The sequence below is a fragment of the Lissotriton helveticus genome, chromosome 1_1 (genome assembly GCF_964261635.1).
Source record: "Lissotriton helveticus chromosome 1_1, aLisHel1.1, whole genome shotgun sequence".
Taxonomy (NCBI): Eukaryota; Metazoa; Chordata; class Amphibia; order Caudata; family Salamandridae; genus Lissotriton; species Lissotriton helveticus.
This window is the reverse complement of record NC_136057.1, coordinates 1604464675-1604477949: the sequence shown is the minus strand read 5'-3', so window position 1 is coordinate 1604477949 and position 13275 is coordinate 1604464675. Positions and strand designations below refer to the sequence as shown.

Sequence of the window (13275 nt, the reverse complement as noted above, 5' to 3'; positions counted from 1 at the left end):
TGTTGGCCACCAGGTTTGGATCCACACGGAAGGGCCCTTACCAAATTCCATCACCTCAGTTTTTTCGGTATTAATCTTATGGAAGCCTTGACCCATACAGCTCATGATTTTGGTCAGACAGGAATGGAAGCTAACGGCAGTAGCTTCTGGATTTTTTGATAAGGATATAATGAGTTGGGAATCATTTGCATAGGAGACCAAAGTGAAACCATACTCTCTGATGATTCTAGCCAGAGGAGTGACATAGATGTTAGAGGGTGGGTGATAGGGCCGAGCCCTGCGGCACCCCACAAGGAAGGTGAAAAGTGTCAGATTGGAAATGGTCTCTGCTGCTGCAGAATAGCTGAGCTCAGCCTGGTGCTGCTCATACAAACTGGGTGAGAGACTGACCAGGCCTAGACCCCAGAGACCAAGTGCAAGGGTCGGGGGTGGGGGCAAGAGATGCTGCTTTAGACCTTACCTCACACTCTGAACATGAGAGGTGGAACCCAGAGAAAAGGATGGGGACCCTTGAACAGACAAGTGGTTGGGGTAAATAAAACTTTATAAAATAAATAAATAAATAGACTTGGATGTTCCTCCCAAATTGTGAGTTGTTAAGGTGTCTTTCAATGGTGTGGGTCCATAATTGCCGTTACAAGCCACTGGTCGGTTACTAGCTCCCAATATGGGATGGTAAGTGATTTGCATTTTATTTATTTATTTATGAAATTTATATAGCGCGCAAATACCCTGGGGTGTCTCTGCGCTGAAGGTAACTCAAGAGACGCTAGGTGGGACTACTGATTAAAAAGCCAGGTCTTTACTTGTTTCCGGGATAACAGCAGGGATGAGGTGTTTTTTAATGTGGATGGGGAGGGTATTCCACAGTCTGAAAACGGCCACTATGAATCGTCTGTCTCCCCAGACCACTTTTTTCCGTCCGCGGGATTGTAAGCAGGTGGGCCGAGGAAGAGCGCAAAGGTCTTTTGGGGGTGTAAGTACGAAGTGCTTTTTTTAGGAACTCCGGCCCTGTACTGTTAATAGCTTTGTAGGCGATGCACAAAGCCTTGAATTTAGTGCGGCTTCTGACCGGCAGCCAATGTAGTTGACGAATGATAGGAGATATTGAGGTAAACTTTGGGGTGCGGGTCAAAATTGGTGGAGGGGGACCCAGATCGGTAGGCCACCAAGCTGGGGACCATGAGGGGGTAAGACTGCCAAAGATCATGACCTCCGTTTTGTCAGAATTAAGTTTTAGGCAGTTCTCTGCCATCCAGAAGCTAATAGCCAACATACCCTCTTGGAAGTTAGCGGCAATTGCTCCTCCATCATTATGTATAGCCAATACCAACTGGGTATCGTCGGCGTATGATGTTAATCTTATTCCATGTGCTTTGATGACCCTGGAGAAGTCCGACACATAGATGTTGAATAAGGTCGGACTTAGCGAGGACCCTTGGGGTACTCCACAAGGCAGGGTAAAAACAGGGGAGTAGTAATCTCCAAGTTTGACTGATTGTGTACGGTCAGATAAAAAGGAGGTCAAAAGGGCTTTAGCTTTGTGATGGATGCCAATTGAGGATACACGGTCGATCAAAATAGTATGATCGACCGTGTCAAAGGCTGCGGACAAGTCAAATAGTATCAGGACTGCTGCGCCGCCTTGGTCGAGTATCGACCTGATCTAGCCCAATGCTTTTATGAGGGCCGTTTCTGTCCCATGGCCCTTCCTAAATCCAAATTGTGTGTCGTCCAGGAGGTTATTCTGGTCAATATAGTGGGACAACAGGATGTTCATGATTTTTTCAAATATTTTGGATGGGAAGGGAAGTGATGCAATAGGTCTGTAACTTGTCAATTCTGCGGGATCGAGATTCGTTTTTTTTAATAAAGGTTTGATGATCACTTTTTTCCAAATGGAAGGATAGGAACCTAAGAGAAACATGGAATTGCAAATTTTAGTAAGAGTGGGTCCTATTACGTTTGAGATGGGTTTAAGGATGGGAGGTGGACAAGGGTTGAGGGGGGAATCCTGATTTGGTGGTTGCTTTTAGTTCTGCTTTCTGCATAGGTGAGGTTTGACTGAATTCGCAGAATGTAGGGGTGGGGGAGCTAAAGCTTATGTTGTGATTTGGGTGATCAATGGTGCCCTTGGATGCAAAGTTGGAATAGATGTCATCGACCTTTCATTTGAAGAAATCTGCCAGGGAATTACAGAGAGTTTGAGAGGGTTCAGTAGCTGCGCTCACCGGCGGGCAGGATAATTTAGTTACTACTTGAAAGAGATGTTTAGCGGAGTTCTGGGCTGATTCTATTTGTGTGAGGTAGAATCTGCTTTTTTCTGTGGTAAGACGCATTTTGTATGTGGCTAGTGCTTTTTTGTACACAGATCTATCATTGTTGTCATAATGCTTGCGCCATCGCCTTTCTAGGTTTCTGCATCGTTCCCTTTTCAATCTGAGGGTTTCTGAAAACCAGGGAGCGGACGGGGAAATCCGGTTGGGCGAGATATTCTTGGAGGGTGCTAACGTGGTGAATGCGTTGTGTAGCCAGCTAGAGTAATTATTAAAGGCTATGTGTGGATCGATTGTGTCATCCGGTTGAGTGGATGAGAGGGTCATCTGTAGGGTTGGAGCATCAATGTTCTTCCAGGCTCGAAATTGAACAGGGGGACAAGAGGTGCCGTGTGGGGATTTGTGATTAGTTGTCTTGATAGTAAACATAACAGCCGAATGATCAGACCAGGTTAGTGGGATAACTGCTGATAAAGCAATGTGGCTATTGTTGGTGAATAAGCCATCAAGAGTATGGCCCGCTTGATGAGTGGGTAAGGTGACTAATTGTCGAAGACCTACTGATAGAAGGTCCGAGGTTAAGACTAGGGAATCTTTGTCAGTGGGGATATCTGGATGGAAATTAAAATCTCCTAATATTGTGTAATCAGGTGTTGCGGCGATAGGCTCTATTAAGCTGTTAAGTGCTGCGAAGAAATCAGTCCGGGCACTCGGTGTGCGGTAGAGAAGAGTTCCTTTGAAGGATTGCGAGTGTGAGAGCGTGATTGAGAAAGTTAATGCTTCGGCGGATGCGAGGTCAATAGATTCTATTTTAGTTGCAAATTTTTTCCTGTAGATAATTGCTATCCCACCCCCTTTTTTGTTTGAGAGTCTATCCTGTCTGATTACTTGATAGCCATCAGGGGTGGTGATGCAAACGTCTGGACCCGATGCTTGGTCACCCCAAGTTTTGGTTATGAATAGGAGATCAATGTTATGACTGGTTATCATTTCAGAAATTTCAAATTTGTGCTTTGCAAGAGAACGAGCGTTGATAAGCGAACAATTGATGTGTTTAGATTTGATAGCTCCGGAGATAGATTGTTCGGGCATTGGCGGAAAGGTAGGGTAAGGTTATAAGAGCAGTTGGGGCAGTATGTAGACACTAGGTTGATAAGGGAGTCAAGTTTAAAATGGGGACAACAAGAGGTGCTAGTAGTGTTCCTGATATCCGTAAGTTGGGAGCTGGTGTAGATAAGTACCTTATTTCCGGGTAGGGGTCTCGGGGGGTCAGGGGGCATGGCCCTTGGCACGGTCCAGGCGCGGACGGGCGCAGACGGACTTCCCTTTGGCGCCCCTTTGGAGCGCCCGCTGCGCGTCCGGTAGATCATGAGCAAGATATAGCCTAGCCCGCTGCGCGTCCGGTAGATCATGAGCAAGATATAGCCTAGACCCTCCTCCAGCTAGACCGCAGCCTATGGTTCTGCCGGGCTCAGGGACTGACCCAAGATGGCGCCCTGCCCTCCACACAAACGGCAATACAGCCGCGATGGACCGGGGCAGGGAGAGCACACCTCGCACCAGGTAAGGAAGGGGATTCTAAAATAGTGTAGCAGCAGCAAATAGAACTGTTAAAAAGTTGATTTCAAGTGCGAGTAAAAAACTATAGGGACGAACAATTTGGCGATCAGGTAAAAGCAGAAGAGTACGCAGTAATCTCAATCATTACATTCAAGTGCCTCGCAGTCTGCCCCCCAGCGCTCAAGCGGAATCGTAGTAGCTGCCACCACCTACTACTGCCGCCTCGCGCTTCGTCCTGTCAGCCAAGATATAGCCTAGCCCCTCCTCCAGCTAGACCGCAGCCTATGGTTCGCCTTTGGACCCCATCCCCTTTGGGAATCAGGGTGGCAGCCTCTGAGGGGGATGGGCACGGCGGTAAAGGTAGATTGTGGCCCAGGGGACCACTGCCCGCTCTCACTAAATTTTTTCAAATAGAAAACATTTTTTTTTTAAAAAGGAGTCCCAGTATTGCACTGCATAAAAACAAGTTTTCTGTATTTAAATGCAAATACATGGAACTGCCCCTTGTAGAGCCATCTCTGTCTTTGCAGCCATTCACTGGAAGTCACAAATTACGACCTGCTGAATGAATATTAATTAGGCAAAAAGCTCTACAACTAACGATTTGTTATTTTGTACATTTATTTATTTGTACATAGGTCTGTTAGCAAAATAAATTAGTGTTAGCAAAAAGTCACTACACAAATTGTGATCACTCTTATTAACCACATTTTTAATACATCGAACTTAAGTTTCCTCTGCAATATGTATTGCTTTGAAATTTGATATTTGAGGTTTGGCTTTATCAACGATATTTTATATTGTTTGAAGTGAGAGCCTGAATTGTCTATTCAGTTGCTGTTCAAGATAGTTTTTTCCCCATTAACGGGAATATACCAGGTATTAGTTTAATAAATAACTAGGGGCCAGATGTAGGTAGGATTGATTTACCGATTCTTAATTACCGAATTTTACCGATTCGGTAATTAAGAATCGGTAAATCTGAGGGGTGGGTATGTAGGTATTCCAGATGTGCTGGAATACCGAATCGGAGAAAAATCGGTATTTACCGATTACCGAATCGGTAATGCCCATTCATTCCTATGGGCTTTGAAGCCCATAGGAATGAATGGGCATTACCGATTCGGTATTTACCGAATCGGTAAATACCGAATTTCACAAGGGTGCAGGGGGTGTCACTTTGACACCCTCTGGCCCCCCCAAAACAGGCTTGGGTGCCATGTGGCAGGCATACATGCCCCAAGGGCAGGTCTGCCTGTCATATGGCAGAGGTGTGCATGCACACTGGAATCGGTATTTTACCATCAAATTGGATTTGATGGTAAAATACCGATTCGGTAAGGCTTGTGGGACTCAGAAGAGTCCCACCTACATCTCAAATTTACCGAATCGGTAAAAAATACCGATTCGGTATTTTACAGAATCGGTAAATTTACCGATCGGTAAATTTACCGATTTTGTAAAAATAAGCCCCTACATACCAATTCTTCAATACCGGTCGGTAACGGCCGAAAATACCGATTTTCGGCCGTTACCGACCGACCTACATCTGGCCCTAGATTGTGAAGATAAAGTTTAGGTGAGGTGCTTTGCTGATTGCAGAGCAATGTTCTGGGTGGTAGTTCATATATTCCACATTGATACCCAAAAAACATCCAGTTGCAATTTTCTAGGCTAGCATTTGGTGGCAAACTATGTACTGCGTGTGAACCCATGGGAGAGAAAAGCTGCAAAACAGTGGTTACAGTTAAGTAATGTTCTCCACTATAAATCACAGCACTAGCCAGGGCTCTGTTTAAACTCACTATAGTATGTGAAACAGTAGGTGAGAAGTGTATTTTGTTTCTTTTTAGTCTCCATCGTCATTGAAGCAACTTTTTCTGTCTCTCTCCAGACTCCACAGACAGCTCATTCCTTGATATTGTCTTTCTTTTGTTGGAAGTTCTGACAGCTAGATAGATCACACGCTGGTATGGCTGTGGTGATCATAGCAATTAGAACAGAGGTAATTATTTAGCAAGCATTAGCAAAGCCATCCGGTCTGGTGTTGGCTGCCAACTTTGACTTTGGCAGTGTTTGTGAGTGCGTCTTGTAAAACCGTACCAGGGGACAACGTATTATGTATAGTTGGACACTGTGCAGAGCAACATTCTGTACTCACAGATACTGGATGAAGTAGGCCGTTCATGTGGCCCATGCTGTATGTTGTTGGTGGTACAAAAATGTGGCTGATACACTGACAGACTGTTTGGTTTAGCTTCTCTGGGGATATTTGTAGTAGAATGTCATGGATGGAATCCTGGGGGTTCAGAATGTGGTGTGGAGTTCCAGGATGGCAGCTGCTGCTTGGAGCTCGGTGTTTCTGGGGTTGTGGAGGAGGATGAAGGTTCTCATGAAGTTATTGATGAGTATCTTTGTGTGTTGGAAACTATGGACAAGAGGTTTAACCCAAAGAAAAACACAGTACTGGAACATCATTAGTTTTTATAATGTTCACAATTTCCGAGTGAACCAGTTGATGACTTAGTGTCAGGGTTACAAACCCTTGCAACACTTAGTAATTACAGGGAGTTTAAAGATGAGATTATACAGTATCAACTCATAGAAAAACGAATAATAAAAAAATACAAGAGAAATTGTTATCTACTGAAGATCGAGATTCAGAGAAGGCACTTACGATTGCTAGGAGTATTGAACATTCTGAATACTGTGTCAAAGAAATGTGTAAAAATGCGAGTGTGCATGAAGTAAAGGTACTGGACGAAACAATTTGACAAACCACGAGAGAAAGAAAATCCACGGGAGAAAGAGAATGTTGTTAATAGATCGCCCCAAGGTGTGGGTGTACGAGAGCGGTTTGTTCGTGGGAGGAGTGGGCTGACTTTTTTGATCAGGGAGCAAAAATCATTTAAGCAACAGCAAGACTTGTCCCCCTGTTGGAGGGTCATGTTTTAAGTGTGGCAAGTAAGGACATTATGCCTGCGATGAACCAAAAAAGTGAAACTGTGAGTGCAATGGAAGATATGGAGACGGAGTCTGATGAGAATTTTGTGTTAACATTATACTCACGTGAAGATGTGGAAGGGACACTGGTAGAAATTGCTTCTCTGGAGTCGGTGAGGAATATAAAACTACTTCATTGTGACATATTGGGGAATGTTAAAATAATTAGAGTAATGGTCGATTTAGAGTCCCTTTATACTTTGGTGTGTATGAATTCCAAATACTCATTGGAAACCTCCCAAATAAATCATTTTGTTAATGGGGGAAAAGGAGTGGACGTTTTTGGCAAATTCTGGGCTAATATAGAATTTGAGCACAGCTCAACACATGGTTCTATTTATGTGACAAATAATGATGCAAATCTTTTATGGTGGGAAGAGCAAGGTGAACTCAATATTGTACTTGACTCGAATCATCCCGAACAAGTAATTTCAAAGAGCAGGTTATTCAAAGAGAATGAGTTGAGTAAATACCAGAGTGTGTTATTGCTTGGTGAATGTGAGTGGATTGGGCTGTACCCCCAGTGTGGTTATGAATGAGTTGGGAAAACTGAAGGGGTTCCAACATTGTATTGTTCTGAAAGAAAATGTGTGCCAGTTAGGGCACAAAGTATGTAAGGTGCCTTTGGCTTTGAGGAATGAATGGGGTTGAAAGATGAGCTGGAAAGGGCATGTGTGTTAGGTATAATCAAGCCTATTGAGGGGTCTGAGTGGCTTTCCCCCATACATTTAGAATTCAAAGTTGATATGTCTGTGAGATTATGTGTCAATTTGCGGGATTTTAGTAAAAATATTTGGGTGGACCGGCAACCCCTCCCAAATATCATTGTAATGTTAACCACTCTTGATGGTGATGACGTTTTTACTTCCCTAGATATGACAGCAGGTTACCACCAAATAGAATTGTGCAAGGAGTCCAGACACTTATCTTTTGTGACACCTGAGGGAGCCTATCATTACGTGTGCATGCCATTTGGTTTAGATTCTGCCTCACCTGTCTTTCCGAGGTTGATGGGTAGCTTGTTCAAGAATGTCCTTGGTGTAGTATATTTCCAGGATGGCATATTAGTATATAGGAAAAATCAAAAAGAAGAATGAATTAAGGCTAGATGGGGGTTTGCAAATAATCAGGAAGAGTGGATTTGCGTTAAGGAGGGACAAGTGTAAATTTAGTCAGCTAGGTGTGGACTATTTGGGGCACCATATATCTAGTAACGGAATGGAGCCCAAAGTTGAGAGTCTGAGAGCTATTTAGGATACTCCCGCCCCTAATGATAAGGATCAATTTAGATCATTCTTAGGGCTCAGTGAATATTATTCAAAATTTGTTGGGAATTTTACTGCACAAAAGGTGTGTTTACGTACACTTTAAAAAACAAAATCCTAGATTCTTGTGGAATGATGAATGTGACAGGACATTAAATTCCACCATGAAGGTAATTATTACAGTAGGGCCCCTAAAACCATTTAACACCAGTGATATGTGCATTATTACCACAGATTTTTGCCTTTGCCTCGAGAGCCTTACGGGGGGCTGAACATACTTATTCTTTCATAGAGAAAGAAGCTTTGGCAATGTGGTGGGGTGTTCAGTACTTTAAGAATTTTATCTGGAAAAAGGAATTTCTCTTGAAACCTGACCATAAGCCACTGGTGGATTTATTATAAACCAAGTGTGGTGGTAGAGCAACTCCACATATTGCCAAATGGCAATACCGATTGCAGGAGTTTCAATACAAGTTGCAGTATGTTACTGTTGTGCGAAAGTTTGCAGCTGACTGTTTGTCCAGGTTACCCTTGAAGGATCAAGTTCATAAAATAGACCGGGACTTTGAGGATGTGGAATTTGTGTCCATGGTTGATGCTGTATTGAAGAGTTCACTTTCAGAGGAGGAGTGGAATAAAGCATGTATGGAGGATGTATAAAAAACTATCAGACGATTTCTTTGTTGCCGGTTCCCACAAAGATCTTGGAGAAACACCTGAATATCCAGCTGATGACCTATTTGGAACAACATCTGTTGGATGCTTCCCAGGTTGGATTCAGGAGTAAACACAAGACTGAGACTGCACTGTTATCTGCTGTAAATAGCATCCGCTCCATTGTGAATGCAGGGCAAGCTGCAGTGCTGATCCTTCTGAATCAATACGCTGTCTTTGACTTCATCTCTCCCACCTGGCTGGTTGATCTCCTGCAGCAAATCGGGATCGTAGACTCAGCACTGAAGCTCCTCTCGTCCATTCTGATGTATAAGTCACAGACAGTGATGGTAAATCAGTTCTAATCTGAACCCATAGCTAGCTACTCCATATGGGGTTCCTCAAGGCTCCTCCCTGTGCCCCACACTGTTTAGGCTATATGTTTCCCCGTGGGCAAACTGATTAGATATTTTGGGTTAAAAGCCTTATCCTACACTGACGACACGCAAATAATTGTATCTATCACGAAGAACATAGAGGCATCTGCTACCAAATTCAAGAACTGCATGCAGGCTGTGGTTATGTGGATGCCAATAAGACGGCTATAGCCAAGCTGTAGCTTGTCCAGAATGCAGCAGCGAACCGCATTCTTGATCTTCCTAAATCCCATTCAGTATCTGCTCCAAATCGTAATTTGCATTTGATTCTGGTTAACAAACGATTATTCACATTTAAAGCCTTATGCATTGTCCACAAAGCACTAGACAATTCAGGCCCTGATGGAATTAAGAACCTGTTCCAACAATACATGCCATTGAGACAGCTGTGTTCTGTAGGGAATTTGCTGGTTATTCCTAAGTTCCAAAAGACAAGATGGGCTGGGAGAGCCCTTTCCTTGGCTTCATTCAAGCTCTGGAATACTCTTCCTTATTCATTTCTTGGATGCAGGCCCACCTTCCTTTTCGTAAGGCTTTGAAGTTCTGGCTCCATCAGCATTTCAGGTGATGGCGGGACGGTGACGGAGTATTTCGGTACTGATTCAGGAATCGAATGGGGGATAACAGTACCCCCTCCTGTTTTGGGATTTATTTTAAGAGCCTGCCAGATTTGGTGTTGGACTTTGAAAATGACTGACTGTTTGCATGCCTTATATGGCCAACGATATATGGAAACCACTGATATTAGTTCATGGAATAAGAAAATCAGCACTTATTAAGACATATAAGCCCTGAAGAAGCTCAGTTTATTATGAACTACACACGTTGGGTGGATGCTGTGGTTGCTGGACTTTATATTTTAAAGTGGATTTAAATAAAGGAACAATTTTTTCTGTAAACAGACTTGAAGATTTGTTGACTTTTCCTTTTGGGTGCACCATTCCATTCTGTTTTGAACTTGTCTCTGCTCTTCAGCAATATCATACAGTGGCTAATGTTGGAGGTGTAGTGCACAAAGCCATAACTATCTGGAACTTTGTGTCGGCTGTGGTTGAAAGGTCCGCCATTGTTGTGTGAATTTCTTTTGCGGAGTGATGCACAGGTGTGAGTTTTTGGGTGTACTGTGCGGTCTTCATTGTAAAGTTTTGAATCTTGCTCATGGAGGTCATTTGGGCATATGTGCCATGAAAAGAAGAGTGAAGGAAGACTTTTAGTGGCCAGGTGTAGACAGAGATATTGAGCATTATGTCAGGGAGTGTTATGCATGTGTTTTGCTCGATAAACACATGTAGTCGTGCCTTCTCCTGCACACCCATGAGGAGTGACAATATACTATAGTGCAATTTGGCACTGGACATTGCTGGGCCTTTGGCTATCCAGGGTGCTACTCCTAAATATGTTTGGGTCCTAACAGATTATTGTCTAAATGGCCTGAATTAAAGCTTGTGGAAACGGTGAATACTACAAAAGTGATTGAGTTTTTATGGGAGGTATTTATCAGGGAAGGTTATCCAGAGCAGCTGGTAACCGACAATGGAACCCAACTTGTGTCTAGGAAGATGGAGAGATTTTTAGAATCAGTGGGAATTAAGCACATCAGATCCTCCTCATAACATTCCCGCAGCAATGGACTGATGGAAAGATTTAATTGCACCATTAAAAAGACTAATTGCAGTTGGCACTAGTCAATGTGATGGCTTAGAGGGAAGGTATTCGATCCATGCTTTGGTCAATTAGAACGATGCCCCACATAAGTACAGGTATATCACCTTTTTGATTGTTGAGTAGGGGGATTTCGGGTTCCGGATTGAAGGAGGAGTGTATGGGTAGAAAGGATAGGACTCAAATAAACTAGAACGTGTTGCGGTCAGACATTAGAAGTGTGGTACAAAGGAAATACAGCACTATGGAGAAGGTGGAAAAAATACTACCGGTGAGTGTGGGAGTTTGGGTGAGAGTCAAGAAACCTCTTTTTGGAACCAAAGGGGCAGCTCAAGTTCTTTGCACTTGTCAAAGTTAAAGAGTTCAGAGACTATATTGTGGTGTTAGAGAATGGTAAGATATGGAACAAAAGTGTGATTGCTATCATGCCTGATGCCATGACTGCTTATGTGCGAGAAAAGTTAAGCGATGGTTCGGACTATGGAAGAGATGTGGTGACAGATTTGGTGGGGTGTTCCAAGACAGTACGGGCTTAATCTTTACCTTCCAAATTTAAAGATTATGGAATGAACAGACATTGAACTAATTTTGACCAGGATTTTATTCTGTAGTAATAGGTTTCTTTAAAGTTTGTTATTACGTTAGCTGTTAGTATGTCACAGTTAATTTGAAGATAAGATACCAGGCTGATTTTTATCTTCCATTTCATGCGTACTGTATATTGTAAATAACTTTCTGTATGTTATTGTTAACATTGCAGCCAAAGTCATATTTAAGGTTTCATTTGTTTGCATGGTATGTTGATTTTTTTTGCATCTGCTTGATAGTGTGTAGGGAGAGGGGTGTGTTTGGTTAAGCTTCTGTGGGGATGTTAGGATTGGAATGTGGTGGGTGGAATCCTGGGGGTTCGCAGTGTGGTGTGGAGTTCCAGGACGGCAATGGCTGCCAGGAGCTCAGTGTCACTGGCAATAAGCAGAGTTCCTCCTTACCTAAGTGTTTGTCCTATTTTTCACAGACCCATGGACGAAGAGTGCTGGGTGAAAACCCCTCTCAGTTTATTATATAAAATCAAAAGGTCATGGTTAACGACAGAAAATAAATCACTCCAACACAAAGACTGAACACACAGTATTTTGAGGGTGGCAGTGTTGGCAGTAGTAAACAGCATAACCAATGTCTGTTATGATTATCAGGGAATAGAAACAAACACAGTGGTTAATCAACCACTAGCTTATCTCCTGTGGAGCTACTGAACTGAGCTCACAAAAGTGATGTCTTTGATCATTTTAACTGTAAGACGCTACAAATAGTAAGAATCTATGTCCTGTCACAAAAGGGAACATCAACACAGCAGAAGTACAAACTCAATACTCATCTTCCTTTTTCCATTCAGAGACGGGCTGCAAATGACCAGGGCTCTAATGCCACGAACAGTTAAGACCTAAATGTTGTTTAAAATGTTAAATGTAATGAAACCGTAATACCCAATGCCTTCAATTAATGCTAAGCACATCTGATCTGATTGTGTTCATGTGAATAGGATTTACACGTCTCTTTATCTTTGTATTTATCACATCTGTGTTAATCTACATACATACATTAAATCAAGTCACTTGTTACAACTATTAATAGTATTCTCAGTGGCTGATTTTTTAATGTAAAGGTCTGTCCACCAATGATGACGGCGCTTATGGAACTGTCGACACTTTCTTCTCTAGCCTACACCTGCGTGACACTACTTCATTTGCCTTTATCCTTATTTCTTTTTCTTTTTCTTTCTCTCTCTCTTTCTCACTCTTACTGTAGGTTTGGTCGGGAGACCAGAGGAAGCTCCACTGACGATATGCGCATTCAGTCGAGGGGTGGGGATTCCAAAGTACCACAGTTCTGGAGCATGGCTGTACCACAGCGCTTCGGCAAGAAAAAGTGAAGACTTCCACTAGTGAACCACCCAGAGGCCAGTTGCAGATGAGACAGTCCGATTGAGTGGGTGGCGCTCCTCCACAAGTTATAGCCTTGAGCCATCTCACTGTGGACTGGCACGTGCACAATATGGACTACAAATGAATGCTTGTGCGAACATGCCCGTCTCTTATGCCCAAGTGTTTTTTTTTGGCTGTGCTGTGGTAATAAAGTTTTCACAAATGCTACGCATAGTCCTGTTATAAATGCATTAATGTTGACTTTCCAGTCTGGACAAGCAAGCCAGTGCAAACATCCTTACTGAGGAAGCAGCTCACATAGCTTTTGTTCCTTTTCTGTCCATAAAAGCAGTGCTTTTAACAGTACAGAGTGCCAGCAGTTTTTTATTTTGAGAGGGAGAGTACCAGCACTTTTTCAAGAGAAATGCAATACCTTTATTGGAGAATACCGGCACTTTTCAGAAACAAGCAGGTATTTTCCATTTCAAGCACTGCA

General features: G+C 43.0%; 1 protein-coding gene across 1 annotated transcript in view; it reads left to right on the top strand.

The window, feature by feature from the left end:
- Nucleotides 1-13007, top strand: part of NPFF (neuropeptide FF-amide peptide precursor) — a 33230-nt gene extending 20223 nt beyond the window's left edge. The window contains exon 3 of the mRNA XM_078658806.1: nt 12664-13007. Within this exon, the coding sequence (XP_078514932.1) occupies nt 12664-12787 (124 nt within the window). The 3' untranslated portion in view covers nt 12788-13007. The remainder of the gene's footprint in view (nt 1-12663) is intronic.
- The last annotated feature ends 268 nt before the right edge of the window (nt 13008-13275 follow it).